Consider the following 26,781-nt stretch of genomic DNA (forward strand, 5'->3'; position numbering starts at 1 on the left):
GGTCTATCAAGTGGACTCCCAAGCCCATTAGGCCCGAAGCACTCACATGTAACCTCTTCAGTATGGCCTTCCCTGGCCATCCCCCTCAACACTCCATTTCATTCACTATGTTTTCTTCTGAGCACTTATCGCCATATAACATGAACTGCAATTTATTCTCTACCCACCCTGGAATGTAAGCTTCATGAAAATAGTGGTTTTTGTTTTGTTTAGTACCTCTAACTTCAGTGCCTGGTATGTAGGTGCCAAATAAATACTTGCTGAAAAATGAATGAAAATTCTCTCATTCTTTTAGAGTGTATAGTGATTCTTAGCCTCTGTCCCTTGACATGGAGGATTTTAGTAAGCTTATCTCCCTGACTCAAGTGTTTGTTTCTTTCTGGCTTGCTGAGTCTGTCCTCTCCCCCATTGTCTGAGAAAGGAATTTTTTATTGACATGAAAATTGAGGTTAAGACTCCAATTCCAATGAGTACTCTTTCAGTGTTAAAATTTATTGGATTTCCCCTCAATGCAAACTCCATGCAGGCCTTGTCTCATCTGGCCAGAGCAGTTCACTGACACAGCATCTTATTTTCATGTCATCTTTGGACGAGTTTCCCCTTGTTTATTCCCATCATTTTCTCTGTAGTAGCAGTCTGGACATAATACCTCCTACAAAGCTATCTCAGGCCTGATCTCCTTCACTAGCCATTGGCAGAACTGATACCTCCACCTAGTTTGGGAGGTATGCATTTAAATGCACTTATATCTCAGGGCACTTGGTCTGATCAGGAGAAATCGTTATTTATCATCCTTTAATTAAAAGCTAGTCATTTGCTCCCTAAAAGATTCTGGCACATCAAAATGTTTTTATCCTAAATATAACAAACAAGGTTTATATCTTGTTAGATAGGGACTGTTTACTGCATGAGTAAGCAAAGAAGGAGAATCATATGAGTCCGCATGGTGGTTGTGATCTCAAATCTGACAGTAAATTTGAAAAACTTATTAAATGGGAAAGGATAGTGATTAGTAGGCTCTTTAGCTACTAAGTCATAGACCCCACTCAAATGAACCCTGCATCAAGATGGCAAAAGGCATTTAGAAATTCAAGGAAAGATATCAGAGATGGACACCTTTGATTATTGAGCTAAACTATAACTCTACTCTTCTGAGTGCCCTTCAAAAAAAGTAATAGGTATTCCTTTTCTTTCTTTTAAATTAGGAGTCAGCAGATTTTTTCTCTAAAGGGTGAGGTAGTAAATATTTGTTTGCTTTGTGGGCCATATGGTCTCTGTTGCAACTACTCAACTCTGCTGATGTAGTTTGAAAGTAGCCATAGATAATATGTAAATAAATGTGTTCTAGTACAACTTTATTTACAGAAACTGAATGGATTTGACCCACAGGCCACACTCTGCTGGTTTCTGCTCTAAATCAAAAGTTCTGGCTAAAAATGAGTCATGGAGCTAGCTAACCTGAGTTTAGTTTTAGGGAGTGGAAATGGTTCTTCCTGGTTTTGGGTTTAGTGGTCCAGGATCTTTTTGGTCTAGGCTCTAACCCTGTCCTCCTCACCCAGAACCAGAGCCCTCTTCACCAAACCTCAGGACCTTAATTTGTTGCCTGGTGTCCAAGGTTGTAGATTTGGCTGGGGGTGGGGAAAGGTAGGGTGAGAATCTCTGCACTTTCAGTCTCACAAGTTCTCTTGGTTGCTTGGCAAGTAACCTGAGAAACATTAAAAACAAAATAAGACCCCCAAGCCAAATGATTCTTGGGCATATTATGGGACATTTAACCATTTTTTTAAAAGATTTTATTTATTTATTTGTCAGAGAGTGAGCGAGCGAGAGAGAGCACAAGCAGGGGGAGCGGCAGGCAGAGGGAGAAGCAGGCTTCCTGCTGAGCAAGGTGCCCGATGTGGGACTTGATCCCAGGACCCTGGGATCATGACCTGAGCCAAAGACATACGCCCAACTGACTGAGCCACCCAGGCGCCCCCCCCCCCCCTTTTTAAAGATTTTATTTGATTTAATCATTTTGACTAAGTTACCTTGAGTATACTTAGTATTTTATTTTTGGACCAATCTGGATATAAGGGCCATTCAGCCTAGAAGCATCTTATCTTTGTGTCAGCTCTCTGCTATCTCTTGGAAAGGGAAGCCAGTTGACTGCCTCCTTTGCATTTTTGCTTTATTGAAGTTTCTTTATACTAGTTATGAAGATTTTTTCTGCTGTGAAAAAGATGACAGCAATTGGTGTTCTCATTATACTTTTATTTTGTTAGGTGCATTTCTCTGCATCTTGGTTCTCTGGTTCTTTCCTTGAGGTGCACAGTTTTTTTGCAAATACTGTTTCTTAGAAATAATCTAGCATAGGTTTTTATTAGCCTGTTTTAGGCCATTTGGACTGCTATAACAAGTTACCACACAAATGAATGAAGTTTATACTAGGGTTGGAGAAATGAACAATGCTGTGAGAAACCTCCAAGAACTCTTAGATAGTTCATCTTCATTGTGTGTGTTGATGGACACAGTTGGAAAATTGTGTAGGCTGATTAATGAGGATGTGAATGAACAGGTTATGCAGGTATTGGGACCTGAAGACCTCCAAAGCATTATCAACAAACTGGAATAACAGGAGGAATTTTTCCCAGCATTTCAGGCATTTACTAATGATCTACTTGAAATCTTAGAAATTGATGACTTGGATGCCATTGTACCTGCAGTAAAGAAATTAAAAGTACTTTCATACTATAACAAGTTACCACAGACTGGGTGGCTTATAAACAACAGAAATGTATCTCTCACAGTTCTGGAGTCTGGAAGTCCAAAGTCAGGGTGCCAACATGGTTGGGTTCTTGGTGAAAGCCTCCTGACTTCTTGCTGTATCCTCACATGGTGAAAGGGGCAGAGGAGCTCTCTTTTTTAAGGGCATTAAGCTCATTCGTGAGAGCTCTGCTCTTGTGACCTAATCACCTCTCAAAGGCCCCACCTCCTAAATACCATTATGTTGGGGATTAGAATTTCCATATAAGAATTTTTGGTGGGGGGGCACAAGCATTCAGATTACATCATAGCCTGTTTCTAAAGTAATTCTAGATGCCAGATTATGTCCTTTTGTTCAAAACATGGTTTTTCTCTGTCTCATAAGGTCCTTTCTGTCCAGAACATGACGATTGAAGCTATTCTGTTTTCTTGTCTGAATTGTGCAGGTTGGACATCTTTCCCAGTCATGTTTACAATATTACCTTGGGAATTTTTTTCCTGTTAGGAATCTCCATTTGGCATATTCCTCCAACAGCCATTGTCAGTTTAATCAATATTTTTTTTTGCCTCTAGTCACAATCACTTGCTCTAATAATGACTAGTGTCATCCTCTCTATCTTTGGGAAAACTTCAGTTACTTTTACAGCTCATTTCTAAAAAGATGTCATCCAGAAGTTGTGAACTCTCTTTTAGGCATTTTATTAATCTCCCTATCACAGGCACCTGGCACATACCAGGTAGTTATTTAATGTTTATTTAAATGAAGGAATGCATCCATGGCCATTACAGCTCTACCACTTTTTTATTTTTCTACTTGTTCCCTCCAATATGGTTCCCTGTTTATTCCTCAGAAGACATAAAGGCATTCTGTGTGTGTATATATCCCTAATGTAGCTACACCAGCTATATAATGCCTAGGTGGGAAGCTAGGCTTATGATCTCTTTCAAGATCACATGACTGTGATGTTTGGGCTAGACAAAAGCCTTTCTAAGATGGTTGAGCACAAGATTGCCTATGTTCTACCGACAGCTGCCATTAGAAAAAACATTATTTTGGACATTCCAAGCTTACTGATTGTTACTAGAGTCTTATTCTATATGAAATAGCTTAACTGTTACCTAGCAGATCTTTAAGGTTTTAAAAATCATTTTCTAAATCCACGGTTTGGTTACTTTTTCCATCTTATGGAGCAAAAGGTCATTCTAGTTGGTTGCACTAAACTTGAGACACTTAATAGAAAATTCATAAGCCAGTTTTTCTTTTGTGAAAGATGCAAAGGTTGATATCTGTTATAAATGAAGGTATATATCTTCTCTTTTAGATTACTGCCTTAAATTGCACCTAGAAAGAAACTGGTAGTTAGTTGACAGTACAGATCACTGATAGAATAGCCTTGATGCAGTAATACTGTTAAAAAAACATAATGAAGGTGGCTCACACTGTAGCACATTGAAAATACAAATTTTAGGGGCACCTGGGTGGCTCAGTTTGTTAAGCATCTGCCTTCGGCTTTGGTCATTATCCTGAAGTCCTGGCATTGAGCCCCACATCGGGGTCCCTGCTCAGCGGGGGAGTCTGCTTTTCCCTCTGCCCCTCACCCTGCTTGTGCTCGCTCTCTCTCACACTCTCTCTCCTAAATAAATAAAATCTTTAAAAAAAAAAACACAAAACTTTAAAGCAATGTGATTCATGAAGCACAGCATTCCCATGTAACATGTTCTAGTTGTAGCTTGATGGGTAATTATAAACCAGCAATTTTTTCAAAATTATATTTAATGTATCTTTTGTCATCTCTGATAGAGTATTTTTATTTGGTGATTGGATTTTTATATTTAGTAAATTAGCAGTTATAAGGCTAGAGAATTTGCTAGGTCTTACTTTCACAGTCTTTACTGTCCGTGTTAGAACAGTTTGGAGGCATTTTTTTCAGTTTTATTGAGGCATACTTGACATAAATAAACTGCATATTTAAAGTGTACAGTTTGAGTTATAACATGTATGCATCTGTGAAAACATCACAGCAATCTTGATAATGCACATTTACCACTACCCCCTTCCCTCAAATTTCTTCGTGCCCCTTTGTGTTTCATCCTCCTTCCCTCTGTTTCCCCCTCTCCAGGTAACCACTGGTCTGTTTTCTGTCACTATAGATTAGTTTGCATTTTCGAGAATTTTTTTTTATAAGTGGAATCATATAGTGAGTATTCTTTTTTGGTCTGGCTTTTTTCATTCAGAATAATTATTTTGTGATTCATCCACGTTTTTGCTTGTATTATTATTTCTGAGTAGTAGTCTACTGTATATATGACAGTTATACTGTGCTACAGTTTGTCCATTTACATGCTGATAGACATTTGAGAGTGTACGATTATAAATAAAGCTGTTATAAGAAAATAAATAAAGCTGTTATCAAAGACATTTGTAGAAGTCTTTGTATGAACATAGACATTTATTTCTCTTGGGTAAATACTTAAGAATGTAATGGCTGGGTCATAGGGTAGTTATAAGTTTAATTTTTAAGGAAATTGCCAGTTTTACAAAGTAGTTGTGCCATTTTACATTTTATATTTCCATCAACAGCCTTTAAAAATTCCATTTGCTATTTTGGAGTGACTTTTACATTCATAGGCTACTTTTGGGGGGTATAGAGAGAGACAAAAATATTTAGAAGTTTTTTTCTCAGAACTTTAGGTAAATATTTCTTTGGAGAATTTATGAAAATCTGGAGCTCTTTTCAGTGAGACATAATCACGGTGTTAGTCTTTTTTCCCTTTAGTATGAGAAATAGAAGAAAATATTCTTTGGATTTCATAAAACGAGGAAAAATACTTTTTATATTTGGAGAGTTTGGTTTTCCAAGTGATTGCTAAGATACTGTGAATCAGATATTAGTTTTATAGCATTCAGTGTGACTAAGTGTGGAGTTAATAAAAGTAACTCTGGAAATCTCTTATAATAGGTTATATAAGAATTTTCTTTGAAAAATCTCTTAAGTCATCTATAAAATACAGTGTTCAGAACTAAGATTTCTAAGTTCAACATAGTTGTTTTTTCTTCCTCCAGCATTAGAAGAAATGAATATTTATTTATTTGCCCCAATGAAGTGGTTAGCTTGCATGGAGGTGCTATGTCTAATGAAAACTGTGTAATTTAAAATTCTAGAATTCCATTTAGTTTGATGTGCAAGGCATATGGGAATTGATATAAACTGAGGAAACAGCAGATTGATATTTCGTGCTCACTCTGGGTCATAAGCATATGTTTTATTGAGAGGAATGGTGGGTGGAACCTCCTGTATTGTTTAGATTTATTTCTTTCACTTTTTTTTTTTTTTAAAGATTTCTATTTATTTGAGAGCATGAGTGAGAGAGAGCGCACGAGAGGGGGAGGGTCAGAGGGAGATGTGCTGAGCAGGGAGCCCCGTGTGGGACTCCATCCTGGGACTCCAGGATCATGACCTGAGCTGAAAGCAGTCGCCCAACCAACTGAGCCACCCAGGCGCCCCTCTTTCACTTTTTTTGTTGTGTGCAAATTCTCATAAATTAAATGCACATATGATAGGACTGCACTATAATATATGGTAACAGGTGAAGCTGGATGCAAATGGAATTAATAATGTATTAAGAATAGGGTGGCTGATAGGAATGTCTACTAAATCTGTGTCCATTGGCCCTCTTTAGCTTTACCTCAAGAGATTAGCAAGGATAAGTAGCCATCGGCGCCTATTCAGTGCTGCTTTTCCTTTCTTTTCTGGCTCTGCCTAGATCGTTTTCCTCCTCTCTTTGCTTGTGTTATCTATGCTCTTTGGTTATGCCCCCAACTCCTTGGTGTTCTTTCATCTCTTCAGTATCAGTAATATACTTGTTTTCTCCTTAGAATGCTGCCAAAAACCATAGATATAAATCAATGGTGTGGTTTATATTTTATAGTTTTGTTGTGTATGTAAGATAAACTAAGAAATTATTCTAAAAACTATGTTCTGCTTTTATGAACCTGAACTTTTAACTGTTTACCAACATTCCAAATGCTTCTTGAAATATTAAAGAAAACCCTTTAGTTGCCTAACTTGTAAATGCATTGTTTGATTGTTGTATTTTCCTGAGAATTAAAAATGTGGATCTCTTTAGCCTGAGTAATCAAGACCTGAGACAGTGTGGCACAGAAGGAAAGTTTACTTGTCTGTGTGTCGCAGGTCCTGGGCTCCAGCCCATTCTGTCATTAACCCACTTTGTAATTCTGGGCAAGTCATATTTCTCATCTGTAAAATATGGGGAGTAGACTTGATCATCTTGAAAATTATAAAGATTATCTCTGATGCAGGGGAAGCAAACTTGTAAAAGAAGTTGTTTTAAAGATTTTATTTATTCATTTGACAGAGAAAGAGACACAGCGAGAGAGGGAACATAAGCAGGGGGAGTGGGAGAGGGAGAAGCAGGCTCCCTGCTGAGCAGGGAGCCCAACGTGGGGCTTGATCCCAAGACTCTGGGATCATGACCTGAGCCGAAGGCAGACGCTTAACTGACTGAGCCATCCAGGCGCCCCAAAGAAGTTGTTTTTATAAACATTTTATCTTGTTATATAAGTTGTCCCTGAAAATTAATGGTTTAATTATTAGAAATGATGTATAATCACTTTTGAATTTGTGTGTATCTCATCTGTTGCAGGATGCTTTAATCTGGATCCCAATAGAGTTTTGGATGTCATTTTAGAAGTGTTTGAATGCAGGCCAGAACATGATGACTTCTTTATATCTTTATTAGAATCTTACATGAGTATGTGTGAACCGCAAACACTGTGTCATATTCTTGGGTTCAAATTCAAGTTTTACCAGGTAAAAAAAAATGTGTGTGTGTACACAGACATCGATAAATCTCATGGTTTTATATGTATAACTTAATTTGAATTTTATTTGTACATGATTGGTTTCAGCTTAGCCATTCTAGCAAAGCAGATAGATAAATGGATAGCAAACAATGCCCTATGAGAAGTACTATATTAGTAGTATGAATGGTGTGATGTGAAAGCCTAGAGCAAAGCATAATAGATTTTTGCCCTGGGAGAGATGGAATCAGAGAAGACTTTATAGATACAACTCTTTTTTAACCCAGTCCTTGAAGGATGAGTGGGAGTTTGTTGAGAGTTGTCTTTCGAAATAAACTGAGTGAAGACATGGCAGTATGAATGTATATAACCAATTGAAGAAATGGTACATAGTCTGATGTGTCTGGATTGTAAGATATAGGGAAAAGAAAGAACAGGAAGTGAAGTTGGAAAGGTAGGCATACTTTAGATTGTCAAAGGTACTGTGTTGAGTTAGAATTTTATTATATAGGCAATGACCATAGGAATTTTTTTTTGGACATGGATAAATTCTTGAGGCATATTTTACATTATTTTTCACTTAAATCACTATAATAATTAGCAAGTCTGCCTCTATTTCTCTTTCAGTCTGTCTTTCATATTATTACTACTGTTATATTCTAAAAGAGATCGAATTGACCACTGCTCAGAAACCTTTGCAGGATAAAATTCAAACTTCTAAACATGGCAGAAAAGGCTCTTCACAATCTAGCCCCATTCTTTCTTTCCAGCCTCATATTTAGTGGTTTCCCCCCCTCAAATCTAATATTCTAGTCCTATTAAATTACTAGCCATTTCCTGAATTTAGGTATAGACATTACTATATATAGACCTTTATTTATATGCAGTTCCTTATAACTAGAAAACTCTTCTTACTCAACCCTCTCACCCGTCTTTTCCTCATCTTGAGGACTCCTATTTATTCTTTAAGATCAAGTGCTACTTGCTCTGTAAAGTCTTGCTGGCACTTCACCCATGTGGAATTAGTTATTTCTTAATCTCTGTTCTCATAAAACTTGACACAGACTTCTAGCCCTGATCAGGTTATATTAGCATAAACTATATCTGTGTCCTTTGTCAGATTGTGAGCCATTTAGGGTGGGGTCTATATTTTAATAATTTCTCTGGATTAATTTACTGCTTAGCCTATAGTAAATGCTCACTAACTGTAAATGAGTGATCTATGTTTTTAGGAAGATAACTTTCATGATAGCATGGAGGATTTTAATGTAATAAGGCCTCTATTGTCCATCCTTTTGGTATAGCTTTCCTAATTTGTCTACCTGCCTGGGATACTTAGTCAAGAAATACTCATTTATGGAATGTTTATGATATGCTGTTGCTTTGCTAGGCACTGAGGATACTCTGGTAAAGAGGGTCTTTTCCTGTCCTCTGGAGCTCAAATTCAGGATAGTAAGATGGTTTCTTTTAGGATTCTCAAATGGTAACACCACCTACTTACTGCCTCTGCTTATCTTTTATTTTCCATGATCTGGGATGCTCCAGAAGAGAAATCAGATCAGAACTTAGAGCATTTTGATACCAAACAAGACACATGGCAGGGTTTTTAGGCAAGAGTACTTCATCTTTGTTCAAAAATTAGTGATGGCAACTTTCCCCATTCCTACCAGCAGCCAGGGAGTCCACTCTTAGTACAAGGAAGAGAAATTGAAGTATTTATCACAATTTAAGAGGTACCATGATTGCTTTGGGTTTGAGAACATGAAGCCAACTGCTAAAGTGACAGGGTAGCTGAAATTTAACTTGGGCTTAATTAATTAGAATATAGGTTACAGCTTTGGAGACTGTAGGTTTCAGAGCATATTACAGTGAATAATGATGACCTACTGCATAACATCAAGTATTATTAGTTGAATGTGAGGTTTAGAATTTAGAAATTTTTATATGAAAATATTCCTCATAATGGTAACACTTTTGAGCTGAATTAAAATATCCCTGGGGGGTTGACAGTGTTGGAATAATCTTTTTTTTAATTTTAATTTTTTTTAAAGATTTTTATTTATTTATTTGACAGAGAGAGACACAGCGAGAGAGGGAACACAAGCAGGGGGAGTGGGAGAGGGAGAAGCAGATTCCCCGCCGAGCAGGAAGCCTGATGCAGGGCTCGATCCCAGGACCCTGGGATCATGACCTGAGCCGAATGCAGACGCTTAACGACTGAGCCACCCAGGCGCTCCATGGAATAATCTTTTTTTTTAAATAGATGATGGGCCTTTTCCTTATATAAGAAATACCCAGCAAGGAACATTTGATTTAGAAATAACCTATTATTGGAAAGAGTAACCCTTATATTGCTCTGTGTAACACCATTCCTTTGTTTCTATTGCCTGAGCTATCTTGTACAAATCTGCAGTCTTAAGGACCACTGAGGGTAGAGGAAAAAATGTCAAAGATTTTTGATAATTTGTGGTCTGAGAGGTAAAAGAAGGACAACCATGAAAATGAAGAGGTGCTTAGGGCACGTAAGCCTGGGAATTGGCTCCTAGGCATACATGGTCACCCTTATGTATTGGTCCCTTGCCTTACTCCACCCTTCCCTCTTCTTATCATTATCTGAAAATGTTCATTCCCCTAGCCCACAACCCATGTTTTCACCAGTTGGGAATTATTTGGATGAACAGGCTTCTTTTTTTTTTTTCCCCCTTAGTGCTAGGACTTCTAGACAAAGCTGATTATTTATGCCATGAAGTCAGTGAGAGTGATTTTATCCTAGTTTCAACCTGGGATCAGCTATACTGGATGTTTTGACTTGGAAGGGTGGCAGGGGATGTAAGCAGTTTGAGAGCACACTTTGGAAAATTTGGCGGGCACATCTGCTTGATTCTCCTAATAGGGATGGCTATGATAGAGGGCTTAGGGACAGCATGAGGATTAGCACAAAGGACAGAAAGAAAGGAGTACTAGAAAGTGTGAGGGAACCAAAAGATAAACTTTGCTGGAGTTGTCTTGCCACAGGAAAGAGGAAGGAGATGATGACTCTCACCCATATCACAGCCCCTTAATTTCTGGATTCAGAACACAACAATAGTAGTAATAGTGGTATCATGGCTGGGCATTATTATAACTTAAATTCACTCACTTAAGAGATATTGATCGGGGGCACCTGGGTGGCTCAGTCAGTTAAATGTCCATCTCTTGATCTCAGCTCAGGTCTTGATCTCAGGGTCATGAGTTCAAGCCCTGCATTGTGCTCCACACGGGGCATGGAGCCTGCTTAAAAAAAAAATATCAGTGGGGCACCTGGCTGGTCCGGTCGGTGGAGCACAAGACTCTTGATTTCGAGGTTGTGAGTTTGAGCCCTACATTGGGTATAGAGATTATTTAAAAAAAATTTTTTTTGGGGGGGGGGAAGTATTGATTGAGCACTTCCTATGTGCCAGGTAGTGTTCTAGGTGCTGGGGCTACATCTGTAAACAAATAGAAATTCTTGCCTTCATGATGCTTATATTTGAGGTAAATTATATGGTATGTTAGAAGGTGATCAGTGAGATGGGGCAATAAAAGTGTAGAGCAGGGTAAGGAACAGTGGGAGTGGTGGAGTGCTAGGTTGCAATTTTACATAGACTAGTGAGAGTATACATCACTGAAAAGATAGATATAAGCAATGAAATGAAGGATGTGAGGTTTAAACTGTGCAGATATCTGGGGAAGAGGCTCTAGGCAAAGGCCTTAAGGTGTGAGCATGCCTGATGTGTTGGAGAACAACAAGGAGACCAGCGTGGCTGGATCAGACTGATCGGGAGAGTGGTAAGAGATGAGGTCAGAGCTGAGAGATCACATCACATAGAGCTAGTGCTGCAAGATTTTTGGCTTTGATACTGGGTGAAGCTATTGGAGGATTTTGAGTAGGAGAGTGATGTGATCGGACTTAGTTCTTTCATTTTGTTTCTCTTTTATGTTTTCACTTTATTACGAACATTTTCAAACATACAGAAAAGAGTGGATAGTGTAATCCCATCACCTAGAAGTAAGTTTATTAACATGTTGGTATACTTGTTTTGGAAATATTAATTTATATTACAGATATCATGAATGTTTACTCCTAAATACGCTAATTTGTACTTTTTAAAAGTAAGGACTTTTTCTATACAACCATGATACCAATTTCATTCTTACTAGGTTGCTATTATATAATAAACTCCAACCATATTCAGATTTCCCAAATTGTCTCCCAAGTACATTTTATAACTGTTTTGTTCAAACAATGATCCAGTCAGAGGCCATGTGTTTTATTTGTTAGGGTTCTTCAGTCTCTTAATTTAGAATAATGTCCCCTCTCATTCCTTAATGGCATCGACTTGTTGAAGACACCATTACCATAGAAGACTGCATTATTCTTCCAAGCATTAGATTTATCTGATTGCTTTTTCATGGTTGGTTAAATTTGTTCTTTGTCCCCCGTCTGTCTTATGTACTTAGAGTTAGGTCTCAGAGCTTGACTATGTTCAGGTAAAATATTTAATTGCAAAAGACTTCACAGATTGTGCTTTATGTTTCATGTCACGTAACATCTCATGCCTGTCTGACTTTTAATGTTCCAGTAAGTTGATGACAGTCTAATCCCTCCATTCAACAATGACATTTCCCCCCATTTTAATAGGAAGTTATCTGTATGTTGATACTTTGACACCTTGTGAATATCCAGTTTTTCATTAACCTTACATTAAGTGGCTTAGAATACATGAATGATCCTTGCCTGAGTCAGTTATTTCCTTAGGTGTTCCAAATTGTTGATTTACTGATGTTATCATGCTTTCCACATTTATTAGCTATCATTTCTCTGTAAAGAAGAGTTGTCCCTTATTAACTTGGGTTGCTTGGTTACATTGAAATGCAGTTCCTACTGGAAAGGCAGGATGAATGCTTCATTCCCCATCCCCCCCTTAATTACTAGCTATCATGGTAAAGGTGACATGAGCAGTATGTTTGTATGTGAGAGAGAGATAAGAGACACAGAAGACATTGTGTACGTGTGTATTTTGACTTAGGTTATCAAAGAATTGATATTGTTAAGGTAGCAGTGGAAGTTGATGAGCTTCTGAGTATATTTTGAAGGTGGAGCCAATAGTATTCGTTGATTGATTAGATACAGAATGTGAGAGAGTAGAGTTAGGGCTATTTCTAACCTTTTTTTTGGACTGAGCAGCAAAAAGGATGGTGTTAAGTTAGAGTAAATTTCAGGTGGAATGGGTTTGGGGTACTGGGGGTAGAAATCAGGAATTTCAGTTTTGCATATGTTAAGTTTGAGATGTCTTAGATAACCAAGTGTTGAGTAAATAACTGGATGTATAGATCTGATAATCAGAAAGGACTGAGTTAGAAATAGAAATACAGATGTCAGAAACATGTAGGTGGTATTTAAAGTTGTGATACTAAATGAAATCACCAAGAGTTGGATATAGAGAGACAAGAGAAGAGAACCAAGGGCTGAGCCTTGGCACTCCAATGTTAAAGGGCCTGGAGAAGAGGAGGAATTAGCAAATGAGATACAGAAGTAATGTATAAGGTAAGAAGAAAAAAAAAGAGAATATAGCATTTTGGAAGCTAAATGGAAGAAAGAATGATGAACTTTGTTAAATGCCTCTGATAGGTCATTTAAGATGAGAACTAAAATTTGGTCATTGGATTTATCACCAGGGAGGGCAAAACTAGCCATTTTGGTAAAGTTGGGGTGGTGTTAAGAGAACGGGGAGAGTAGGTGGGAGATAGAGTAGACAACTCTAAAGCAGTTGTTACAAAGAGGCACAAAGGTAGCTGGCAGGGGAAGTGAGCTCAAGAGAGATTATTTTTTGAAGAGGGAGAGAGAGAACATATCTTTATGCTCATGGGAATGATTGAGTAGAAAGGAAGAAAACTGGTGATGTAGGAGGGAGTTATTGGAGTAATGTTCTTGGATAGAGAGAATGGAGTTTATGGCATAAGTAGATTGATTGACTTTAAATGGGAGCATAGAGAGTTCATCTAGAATAATAGTTGGAAAGGTAGCAGCATATGTAGGTACAGCTGTTGGTAGGTGGATGGATGTGATGGTGAGAGTTTGTAGAAATTTTGATTGCTCCAGTTTTCTTGCCAAAATAGAAAATAAGGTCATCAGCTGAGAGAGGAAGAGGTATTGGAGGTTAGGAGAGGTTAGTAAAGAAGGTAGGAAATAGTTATATAGGAGAGTGGGAGAGTGAATGAATGAGAGAAATAGAGTATGTCCAGCAGGATTAAGGATCCATTTGAGGGTAGATATGTGAAATCGACATTTTGGAGGGTTTGTAGGTATTGGTAATACTAAAGTTTAGGATATGGAGTGAATGGCTCAAATAGGATAGAGGAGAAGATCTTTGGAAGAGAGGAGTTCCAGGAGCCAAGAGGTTAGCATGATGGAAGTATCACTTACATATATATGAAAATCTCCAACAATTAAAAAAAGATAGAGTTGGATGGAATGACAGTGAATCAGAAGCTATAAGATCATTGCTAAATGAAGGGCAGTGACCCAGGAGTCCATAGGTGGCAACACTAGGACATGACTGAAAATGGCAGAGTAGGGAACTCCAGAGCTCTATACCTCCATAAAAGCAACTAATGAACTGGCAAAAACTGTCAATCAACTTTTACAGAATTCTGGAATTTAGTAAAAAACTTACAACAGTCAGGGAAAGGCTGGGTGAAGGAAGAAGCTGCTGCTTTGGGGAAGAGAGCACTGTGATGTTATAAATTGCCTCACACGCAGATCGATGATGGCCATGAAGATAGAAGTCTGCACTCCTAGTGTAGATTGCTAATGCCAGAGGACATAAAGAATTGTGGGTTGCGATCTCTCTGTTCCCTGAAGGACTTGTGCAAGAGCCTGTTTTTGTTTTGCCTGATTAGGAGCATCTCCAGAGCTGGGGTGGCTTTTGCCAAAAGGATTCTAAGGCACAACTACTGGCTTTAGCAGCTTGGAGTGAGAGGCAACAGTTAGACGAGCAATAGAGAGACTGAAAGCCTGGGAAAAAAGAAGGTTGATAAGGAGATAATACGGGGGAATAGCATGTACGAGGGAATTGGAACAAAAGGCCGTGCTTATGCCCAGAACTGGATACCTACTCAGAAAAGGACTGAGAAGATCCTAGGCTTTTTCCTCTGGCTGGCCTTCAGGCTCTGCACAAGCAAGAAGTGAAGACTTAAGACAGAATTGTAAATGACCTGGCCAAGTGTTGAAGCATGCCCAAACACAGAGCTAGTATGCAAAGACTGGGAGAGTGTTTTTTTTTTCTCTTTTTTTTCTGGCTTCAGGCCTTTAAGAAACCTCAAAACATTAGCTGACCACTCCGCTAACAGAACACAGATTTCAGTGACCGCACAGGACAATAATATAGACTTCACAAAAATGTCACTAAACAAGCAAACAGCAGTAACCCACAATAAGCATCAACAAACCCCAAAGATGGGGCAGAATTTGATTTTCAGAGTTGCCACATAATATTCAAAGTATCCAGTTTTCAACAAGAGATAATGAGGTATGCAATGAAACATAGTATGGCTCATTCACAAGAAAATAGAAACTATCCCTGAGCAAACCCAGGTGATGGACTTATTAGATAATTTAAATCACCAGTCCTAAATATGCTTATGATCTATATAGGAAACCATGGGCAGAGAGCTAAAGGAGGTCAGGCAGAATATCAAAAAAGGAATAGAAATTATGAACAAAGGAACCAAACATTCTGGAGTCAAAAAGTATGATAACTGAAATGAAAAATTCACTAGAGGGTTATAACAGATTTGAGAAGGCTGAAGAAACAGCCAACTTGATGAGCCAATTGAGGTTATCCAGTATGAGGAGCAGAAAGAGAAAAGAATGAAGAAAAATGAACAGAGTCTAAGAGACTATAGGACACCATCCAAAATCAATATGTACATTAGACTCCCAGAAGCAGAGGAGAGAGAGAAAGGGATAGGAAGTAATGTTTGAAAAAAAATAATGGTTGAAAACTTCCCAAATATGATGAAAGATGTGAATCTACACATCTAAGAAGCTCCACAAACACTTAAGTGGATAAACTCAGAGCCACACCAAAACACATTATACTCAGATTGTTGAAAGACAAAGAATTTTGAAAGCAGCAAAACCGATGTGACCCATTGCATACAAAAGATCCTCAAGATTAACAGGTGATTTCTCTTCAGAAGGCAGTAGGATGGCATGAAGTGTTGAAAGAACAAAACTGTCAAAGAATTCTGTAGTAAAACTATCCTTCAAAAATGGTAGTTTATGACATTCCAAGATAAACAAAAGTTGGGGGAATTTGTTGCTAGTAGACCTTAGAAGAAATGCTGAAGAGAGTCCTTTGGGCTGAAATGAAAGGACACTAGACAATAACTTGAAGCTGTATGAAGAAATAAAGAAGTAACAGGTAAAGGTAACTATATAGGTAAATATAAAAGCCAACATTACTGTATTTTTTTGGTTTGTAGTTCCTTTTTTCTTACAAGATTTAAAAGACAAAGTAATAAAACAATAATTATAAATCTAATTGGCAAACAGTATAACAATATAAAAGGGGGAGGGATTGAGGTGTATAGGTACAGAGTTTTTGTATACTATTGAAGCTAAATTGGTATTAGTTCAAACTAGATTATTATGTTTAAAATATCACTTGAAATACCCAGGGTAACCACTAGGAAAATAACTAAAAAAATAGAAAAGGAAAGAAGGGAATCAAAAGGGCACACACAAAAGAAGGCACTAATGGAAGGAATGAGGAACAATAACAACAAAAATATATATATATTAGACCTGTAGAAAACAAATAGAAAAATGGCAGAAGTCCTTCCTTGTCAGTTATTACTTTAAATGTAAATGGATTAAAATTTGTAATCAAAAGGCAGTTTGGCAGAATGTATAAAACATGATTCAACTATATGCTGTCTATAAGCAACTCACTTTTAGATCCAAAGATAGAAGTATGTTCAAAATGGAAAATCCTAGGCAAATAGTATCCATGAGAGAGCTGGGGTGGCTATTCTAATATCAGACAAAATAGACTTTAAGACAAAAAATTTTTACAATAGACAGCAAAGGACATTATATATTGATAAAAGGGTCAACCCATGAAGAAAATAAAACAGTTATAAACACATTTGCACCAAACAGAGCCTCAAAATATATGAAGCATACATTAACAGGATTGCAAGGAGAAATAGTTCTGCAATAATTGTTGGACATTTCCATACCCCACTCTCATTAATGGATAGAACAACTAGACAAAAGGAAATAGAGGACTTGAACAGCCACTATAAACCAATTAGACTTAACAGACATACATATAACAGTACCTAGCTAGCAACAGTAGATTACGTATTCTTCTCAAGTGTGCATGGGACGTTCTCCAGGATAGACCCTATCTTTGACCACAAAGTATGTCTCAATAAATTTATAACATTGAAATCCTACAAAATATTTTCTTTGACCACAATGGAATGAAACTAGATCACAGCAATAGTGAGGGATAGTGAGCGATTGGAAATTCAAAGCTGGGTGGGCTTTAGGGGAGGGTAGAGGGAGAATAGTCTGAAAACAACTATAAAAAGCAAAGATGACTCATAACCCACCTCCAGGCCGAGTAGTGTGAGGGGTCTGGGGAAAAGAGCCACCACTTGACTGGGTTACAGTGAGAGTGGTATTCCTAGGGAGTCTTAGGCTCTGCTTGAGCAAGAAAGTGAAGGGAACAGTTAGAGGAGAAGTTCAGGATATATAGGGGGTTTTGCTGAGGATGGGATTATGAATTCCAGAGGAGTCCATGGAACTTTTTCAAGAATGCAGAAAGGTGGTTTAGGACAGAACAGGGATTGTACAGAGCAATATGAAGATCAGAGTATGGGAGTTTATGTTTGGCCTGGGAGTCAAGGGCTTCTTGTGGTGGACTCATTGTAACAGAGATAATGGGAATAATGAGTGTGTGCCTGGTGGATTCAAGTCAGATAATAAGCTTTTGTGGGTTTGCTCTGAGACCTTGACCACCATTTGTTTTTATAGGAAAATGTTTTGATACTAAATAACCATTTATATACATTTAGAATTAAACTATTGTGAAGTGGAAGACTTACCTGTCTTAAGAAATACAGTGAACAGTGCCTTCTTTATAGGATATCCATTAGTTTGGTTAGCCTCCGTGTTATATCCATAACACCTATTACAATTGTGGGGAACCTTACAAAGATCCTGTTTACAGTGTTGAGTAGGAACGGAACATAATGTATTGTCACTGTTTGCTTTTTATTCGCATTTGGCCATTTAGTAATTGCCAGTTGTCATGACTTCAGTCTTCCATTCAGCTGATCCCAAACAGTTTAAAAATTAGAGGAAAAGTCTTCTTGATTCAAAGATCCTTCTGTTTCTGTGACAGTTCCCTGGAATCGGCCATTCTGTATTTTAAAATGTTGATTTATCCATGTGTAATATGGATAGACACCCGTTTTAAAGGGGGAAATCAGTTGACAAGCAGATATATTTAGCACAAAACCCAAGAAGTAAAAGAATAGGGAGAAAAGTATAAAGTAGACACAGATAGTTCAGCACTTCCAAATTTGTCACTCTTGTCTGTCTGCATCTCCACTGAGAACTACTTGAAAAAGCAAGTTAAGAAAACACACATACAAACAAAACCCAAAACTAAGTATTATGCAGTATAAAATCTCACTAACTCTATTTGATTTTCAGATTTTGTTGAAATACTAGCATGCACTGTAAAATGTGTCCATTTTTGAAACCTTTGTGTTCATCAGAATATGTTCCAGTGTGAAAAGGGATGTTGACCTAATTATCTTTGTCCTCAGTTCAGATGTCATGTATGATCAGGAAGAGCAGTGAAGCTTATTGTTGATCTAGTTATTAGATTCTTGATTATTGGTAGGTAAAGGATATGATTTTAGTTTTACTTTATGCACTAAATAGAAACTTTTTTTGTTTTTCAAGGAACCAAATGGAGAGACTCCTTCATCTTTATACAGAGTTGCAGCAGTACTTCTACAGTTTAATCTTATTGATTTAGATGATCTTTATGTACATGTAAGTCAAGTGGGCTGCTAAGAATATTTGGTTGTCCATCCCAGGGGTGGGAAGAGGAGTAGGCAGCCATATAGCACTTCAAGGTTGGTCAGGCTCTCAAGTTTTAATTTTTGAAGCCCTAATGCATTATTGCTTTGTGTTTACTTTATGAAGTGAATGAATTTAATTCTTTGACAAACTATGGAAATTAAATACCCTCCACCACTCTACAGAGTTTGAGGTTGGATATGAAGTTAAAGTTCTTAATTGTCAGCAAGGTATATCTCATGGGGAGAGAGGCCAAGTTCTAACCAATGTGGTTTTAGACTTCTGTGTTATATGCAAATTATCAGAAATACGGGATTACCTAGATACTTTTTCCTTCTCCCCAAAATGTTAATTTTAGGCATTCAAGATGAATGGGGCAAGTCTGTATATTTTTTAATGGCTTTTCTTGTGTTTTTACTGGGTAGTAAATGACTAGTATTATGCTTTTATTGCTGGATCCAGGATCTAGAAGAGTGTATATGTGATTGTGATTGATGACCTCCAGTTTAGCAACAGTTTAGCCTGTCAGTTTGAAAAAACTAGGTTTGTAGTATAGAAATTCCTGTTTTATTTGATTGTACATTTGGACATCTATGGACTTAAACCTGTCCAAAGCTGATATCATCTTCATTGTCTTTGAAATCACTTTTTCTCTCATATACTATGGTTACAGAGTTGAATAAAACTTAGTCTCTACCTTGGAAGCAGTCATAGTTTAGCAATGGAGAAAACATTTTGCATTATATAGTAACTGCTCTATTGGAGGTATTCACAAAGTGCTGTGGGGGCTCAGAATAGATAGTGACCATGTTTGTCTGGGGGGGATTTTGGAAGGCTTTTTCAAACTAGTGGTGTTGAACTGAGATGTTGGTAGATGAGATGGTAATGGCCTGGCTTTAAAGGTGGGAAGTTTTGTAGGTAGAATTAACTGAGTATAAAGGCAAAAGGATTGGAGGGGCTTCATTATCGCCTTAGGGGAACATCAGGAAGCTCAGAGTGGTTGGAGCCTAGGCTAGTATGTGGGGTGATGAAGATGGAGAAGTAGATTGGGGCTAAACATTGCAGGGCCTTAAGTGCCATAGTAAGGAGTTTGAATTTTTTCTTGTTGGGAGTAGAGAGCCATTCAAGATTTAAAGTAGAAAAGTGATGTTACAAACTGAGAACATGGAAAATTGGTCAGAAAAAGGGGAATTCAAAGACAGGTATGAGTTTATAGGTAAGTATTAGACTGGTGGGACAAATGGAAAGATGATAGATCATGATAGATTTATTACTGAAATGTTTGAGTTTAACAATAAATGCAAGTGGCCTAAGTGTTCCTGTTAAGTTGTCAGAGATTTTCAGATGGGATTAAAAACCAGTTTATTGTTTATTTTTCACATGAGACTTCCAAAACCTAAGGACAAAGGAAGATTGAAAGTAAATGGGTGGGAAAAATATACCAGGGAAATTATTATTGTTAGACAAAATGGACTTTTTGGCAAAAAATGATAGTAACTTCATAGTAAATAAAGTTGTGTTCACAGGAAGATGAAACATTTGTAACTTTATATGCACTTAATTACGTATTCTCAAAATACACAAAACTAGAATTGAGAAGAACTATAAAAGAAACATACAGGGGTGCCTGGCTGGCCCAGTTGGTAGAGTGTGCGACTCTTGATCTCCAGGATGTGAGTTTGAGCCCCATGTTGGGTGAAGAGATTACTTAAAATAATTAAAAAAATAAGAAACGTATAGTTTATTCATTATAATGGGAGATTTTTTAGAGGCAGTTGCATTAATCTAGGTAAAAGATGAGGACCTTTGGCAGGTAAATAGGTAAAGCAATAAAAAATGGGTTTGCTGGCCAGTGGAGAGCAGGAAGAATGAGAAAAAGTCTTGCTTACTCCTTGCCATCAGTCCCTAGTGACTTTTCTTCTGCCTCCATTTTTGACTAATGGGATGAAGTGTACAATACGTTTAATATTTTACTATGTTTCATTTTATTGTTTAGTGATTATTTACTTTGCATTAAACTTAGTTACTGAAGTAGATTATGTATTTCTGGGGGCAGGAACACTTCTTTCATAGCCTACCATAGTGCCTAGCAGAAACTACATGGTTTGTTGGCTGTATTTTTCCTTGTGTCTGGGTTTTTTTTAATTTATTTTATGAAATATTTACATTAACCTTCTACTCATACAAGATGGCTGTACTGGAGATATTTGGTCCTTTTTCATAATGGAAGATTGACTATACACGTATTACTTTCCCTTTTGTAATAAGCTAGAAACTAGTTTGTGACTAAAGTCATCAAATAGGTATTAGAAGATGAAAAGTGAGAGTTGCTCATAATTTTTCTACTTGAGATTTTTCATCTAGAGGAATTAAATTTACCCCTTCATGTAATTTAGTAGCTCATGTCTCCCAAATTGGATCCATATGCAGTACTTTATTTAACTTGGAATTTGACCTTTAAAGGGGAAATCTGTGATATTTTTAATGGAACAGTTGTACATTTTCTTGGGTAATCTAATAAATTCAATGGTAAGCATCACTGTTGTAGTATTGTATTAATGTAGGACCTCTAACAGAAAGAAGACATGGAACTTTGAACTGCTATCTGATTTTAAAAGGTGTACAAATTTCAGATACGTAACCCTGTTAGATTGTAAGAAAATAATGGAGAGAAACTTACTTTGAAGGCACATCATGGTCATTAATAGGCTAGACCTTATTTACAATTTTATCAATTCAGAGTAGTGTTTGCTTTTTATATGTGCAAATAGTATTAGCTGTTTTATGAAACTTTAATGAACCATTTTTAGCTTCTTCCAGCTGATAATTGCATTATGGATGAACACAAACGAGAAATTGTGGAAGCTAAGCAAATTGTTAGAAAACTTACGATGGTTGTATTGTCTTCTGAAAAAATTGATGAGCGAGAGAAAGAAAAGGAAAAAGAAGAGGAGAAAGTAGAGAAGGTATATATATATGGTTCCTTTTTGTAAAATTAACATTGTCTTCTGGATTTAGAATTAGGAAATTTAACTTGTAATAGTTAATCAGCTTATGGGAGAATAACTTATTAATTTTGATTGTGGTGAAATCTGGTTTTTGGAATACCGATTTTCAAAGGTGGTTTTGTTTTTTATCTGATTGGCACCTTCCCAAAAGAGGCTGCCATGTTTTTTTCTTACATAAATTTCAGAATGTACCCTAAGTGAAATATATTTGTGCTCTGTGTATTAATGTCTCTCAAGTCCTAAGGGGATTCTCAAAGATGAATGAATTCTAGTTCCCTATGGCACAGTAAGACATTAAATAGAACTTAATTTAATTCCAGATCTATAAACTGTCATGCTGTGTCTGCTAAATGAAAGAGCATATCCTGTTGTTTTTTTCAGTAGCTAAAAAACTTGATTGTACTTTCAGGGAAATATTGCATTTCCCATGAGTGGCAGCTGTTGACATACATTATTATGGTTATTGAGCTCAATTTTTTTTAAATGAAAAAATACTGAGATTTATTGGTGTCTATATTCTGAGTATCTTTGCTGTAATTGTTCATTTTTAGCCACCTGACAACCAAAAACTTGGTTTGTTGGAAGCCTTGTTAAAGATTGGTGATTGGCAGCATGCGCAGAACATTATGGATCAGATGCCTCCATACTATGCAGCTTCACATAAGCTAATAGCCCTTGCAATTTGCAAGCTCATTCACATAACTATTGAGCCTCTCTACCGAAGGTATGTTACAGTATGCTTTTCTAATCATTGAGGTAGAAATAGCTTAGGACTACAGTAAAAAATCTACATATTTATCTTGTCTTCTCCAACCAAGCAAATATTTTAGTATGTTTTATTAGAAGATAAGAACTATTCACAGAGTGTATCAGTTTTATATGTATTAATCAGTGACTTGTCTCCTAACGTCTAGACCAGGTGATGCAGAAGGTGTGCTGCAGCGTAGTTGGAAAACTAGGTTAGACATCTAGGTTGGGTTTGCTCCACAGAGAGTGAAAACTCCATTCTTCTGTTTTTGACTTTTCCTCCTCTCTTGGTGGGGGGCAGAGAATTCCTCAGGTTTTTACTTAGTGTAAATTTCCTCTGTCCCGGGTTGAGTGGCTCTGAGTGAGGACATTGCCTCTCTGCTTGCCTTATCTCTTCTGGCGTATAGGCTGCTGTTCTGGAAATTGCTAGTGCAGCCTTTCTCATCACCCCTAGATACTGTGTCGACCAGTCCTCTAGCCCTCAGCCTACTTGCAGGATACTTAGGAGCAGTATTGGCAGCAGCTCTGGCTTCAGCCCCACAGATCAGAGCCTGCCTCAAAAGCCCCAGCCTTGTGACTCGTGCATAGCTGCTGGCTGCTGCCTTTAGTGCCACCTGGGCTGTGGACCATGAAGGCTTCTTCTCAAAGAGTGACCCCTGTGACTCCACAGCGGGACACCTGCTCAGCAGGTGAGAACTCTGGGCATGCTGTCCTTTTTAGTGTGACACCCTCTTTCATTATGCTGCTCACCTTCCCTACCACCACCTACCTCATACTCAGTCTAGGTAGTGGAACCCACATTGAGAAGTGTTTATTGACTTGAATCTCTGTTGTTATATCCATATTTTTGTTTCATCTTCCAGTGTCTCTGAGGTCCATCCCTTGTTCCCCATTCCCATATCCAAATTCCTGATACCGGCCAAGTTTAACTAAAACCAAATTCATACAGTGTATGTTAAATGTTACTTGAAATATGCGTTTCTCTGATTTCCTTATGCAATTAATTTGAAACATTCTCTGAACTCTGATTGTTTCCAAATGAGTATTTTTTGTCTTTTTCTACTAGCTAAATTATCTGGTATTAATTAATAAAGTTAGGCACAAGTGAAACATAGAAATCAAATTTGAGCAAGAAAAGCTTTACTTATTGATTAATATGACTGTGTTAACTTAAAATGGGGTATTGTATAGTATACATATAAATTTTGCTTTTTATAGAGTTGGCGTTCCTAAAGGTGCTAAAGGTTCACCTGTTAATGCTTTGCAAAATAAGAGGGCACCAAAACAAGCAGAGAGCTTTGAAGATTTGAGGAGAGATGTCTTCAATATGTTCTGTTACCTTGGTCCTCACCTTTCGCATGATCCCATTTTATTTGCAAAAGTGGTGCGCATAGGCAAATCATTTATGAAAGAGGTTAGTAAGATTTTTTTTTTCCTTCTAAGCAGAAAACTAAATTTTGGAATGAAAATGTTCTATGTATATTTGTCTTATGCATATCTCTAGAAATAAAAAGAAAAGTGAACTTAATTTAAGAAAAGGTTATGTTGAGTAAGGTTTGGGGAAAGTCCATTGTGTCCTAACCACATATATGTGTGTGTGTGCGTGACACACACACACACACACACACACTTAGGTAGAAAATTAGTCAAGTCCCATAGGAAATTAGTCAAGTCCCCATAGGAAAATGTACTTTGGACAAGTGGTTGCTTTTTGAATCCCTTTATAATTTTAGTGATCAACTCAGCTTTCTTTCCCCCTTACTTTTCTTCTACTCCGTTATTTTCTTGGTTGCAATTTTGAATCATTGTGATTATTTGTATGAAGTCAGACTGTTGAGGATGCATTCTTTGCTAGTAAACTTTTTATTTGAAATAAAATGTACAGAAAGTAACAAATCATAATTGTACACCTCAGTGACTTTTTCCAAACCAAACACTCATGTATCCCCTGCCCTGATTAAAAAATAGAACACTACCCCAGAGTTCCCTTGTACTCCCTTCTAGTTAATACCCTAAGGATAACCCTTTATGCTATTAACTAAATTTTAAAATTGGCTTTGAGTTATAATTTACATACAGTAAACTTCATCAATTTGAAGTTTACAATTTGATGAGTTTTGACAAAGGTATACAGTTGTGTGTCCACCACCACAATCATGATAGAGAATGTTTTAATCACCCCAGAAAGTTCCCTATTGCCCCTTTGCCATGAATTCTGTCCCTTCGTTGCTGGTTCTTGGCAACCACTGATAGGCTTTTTGTCACTATAGTTTTGCTTTTTCTAGAACGTCATGTAAATGGAATTGTATAGAATGTACTCTTTTTTGTCTGGTTTCTTTCATGTAATGCTTTTGAGATTCATCCAAGTTGTTGCACGTGTCAGTAGTTCCTTTATTGCTGAGCAATGTTAGATAGACATACCAGAGTTTATGCATTCTCCTCCAATTGATGGGCATTGGGGTTGTTTCTAGTTGGGGGCTATTATAAATAAAGCTGCTATGAATATTCCTGTACAAGTCTTTTTTTGGGGGGGAATATGTTTTTGTTTCCCCAGGAATGGGATTGCTGGGCCATATGGGTAAGTGTATGTTTAACTTTTTGCCAAACTGTTCCAACGTGTGCGTACCATTTTGCATTCCTGTATATGACTTCCAGTTGTTCCACATCCTCATCAGCACTTGTTATTGTCACTCTTAAATTTTAGTCATTCTAGTGGGTGTGTATTGGTACCTATTGTGCTTTTATGTTTCCCTGACGATCGGTGATGTCGAGCATCTTTTCATGTTCTTATTTGCCATTTGTAATCATTGTATATTGAAATGTCTATTCAAATCTCTACCCACTTTAATTGGGTTGTCTTGTTATTTCTCTGATTTGCCTTTTCATTATGTTAATTGTCTTTTGAAAAGCAAAATTTTAAATTAATTCCAATTTAGCAGTATTTTTATGGTTTCTTCTTTGTGTTCTAAGAGATCTTTGCCTAACCCAAGGTCTTGAAATAGAAAAGAATACATAATTTTCAGTTGTAAAAACAAGGCTGCCAAAAGTATCTGCAAATCGTTACAAGCACAAATAGTTTTCTCCAGAGTTTGGTGATTGCATCTAATTTTAATTTTTGACAGCAGTGACTATACAGAAAATTTATCAGCTGTTGTATATTAATCCCTTGGCACCTGAAGTATTTGATTTGGCTTTTAATACTTTTTTTTTTAAATGCTCTCAAATTTACATCGTGTAAAGGTACTCTAAAGAAATCTGCTGGGTGCCTGGGTGGCTCAGTCAATTAAGCATCTGCCTTCCGCTCAGGGCATGATCCCAGGGTCCTGGGATCAAGTCCCGCATCGGGCTCCCTGCTCAGCAGGGAGTCTGCTTCTCCCTCTGCCCCTCCCCTCTGCTTGTTCTCTGTCTCACTCACTCTCAAAATCTTAAAACCACTACAGTTATCAAAATCAATAAATTAACATTGATACCATATTATTAAAAATCTAAGTTTATTACTATACAAATCATTTATTATATAACATATATAAAAAGGAAGTATAACGATGTTCCATTATTTTAATTCTTATAGTCTGAAAGGGATGAGTCATGTTAGTAGTGCCTGTTCAAAGAACAAAAGGGTCATGTCTTTCCCAGTGCCTCATACTGGGAAGCATATGAAGTCAATCTGTCCCATTACTGGTGATGTTAACATAGATCACTTAGTTAAGGTAGTGCACTACCAGGTTTCTCTAGGGTACAATTATTTTTTTTTCCTTTGTTGCTAATATATATCTTGTGGGGAGATACTTTTTTTGACAATGTAAATAGCCTCTTTCTCATCTTACTTTCACCCACTAATGCTATTCTTTTTAACTGAACATCTTAATGTTCAGATCTCTTGTTCTGAAATTCTTTCTTTGGCTGCAAGTATTAAAAACCTGTAAGCAGGAGACCAAACATCCAGGTTGTGGAAGTCCTATACATAGACATATGCATGAACATATGCACAAACATAGACAGTATTGTTACCAAGATGTGCAGGTGGTAGAGCTGTCACCCTTCCCTTCTGCCATCTCCATCGCAGCTCTCCTGTACCTCTGTTCTATCACAGTTGTGCCTGGTGCCTGCCCCTAACTCCGGTCTCTATTTTTGCAGAGGTAGAAGGGCAGAAAGGAAGAGGAAAATGTTTATTTTGATCACAGTGTGGGAAGAAATCTGTCTTCTCTCATTGCTAAGGTTGTGGTAGGAAAAGTGAATCTTTCCAACGATCTGAGTTAGAATTTTGGTTAATTTTTTACCCATGAAAATATTTAACTGTAACAAATCATTTGTTCTGTGTTTATAGGTTT

The 26,781-nt window shown here is 37.3% G+C and overlaps 1 protein-coding gene across 13 annotated transcripts in view; it reads left to right on the plus strand.

The window, feature by feature from the left end:
* The window catches only part of THOC2 (THO complex 2), a 113,990-nt gene that overhangs the window by 34,569 nt on the left and 52,640 nt on the right, over positions 1-26,781 (plus strand). For all 13 annotated transcript variants that reach the window (XM_027607557.1, XM_027607564.1, XM_027607566.1 and 10 more), the window contains exons 8-12: positions 7,411-7,577; positions 18,576-18,668; positions 21,506-21,661; positions 22,255-22,427; positions 23,669-23,864. In XM_027607557.1, the coding sequence (XP_027463358.1) occupies positions 7,411-7,577; positions 18,576-18,668; positions 21,506-21,661; positions 22,255-22,427; positions 23,669-23,864 (785 nt within the window). The remainder of the gene's footprint in view (positions 1-7,410; positions 7,578-18,575; positions 18,669-21,505; positions 21,662-22,254; positions 22,428-23,668; positions 23,865-26,781) is intronic.

The sequence above is a fragment of the Zalophus californianus genome, chromosome X, assembly GCF_009762305.2.
Source record: "Zalophus californianus isolate mZalCal1 chromosome X, mZalCal1.pri.v2, whole genome shotgun sequence".
Lineage (NCBI taxonomy): Eukaryota > Metazoa > Chordata > Mammalia > Carnivora > Otariidae > Zalophus > Zalophus californianus.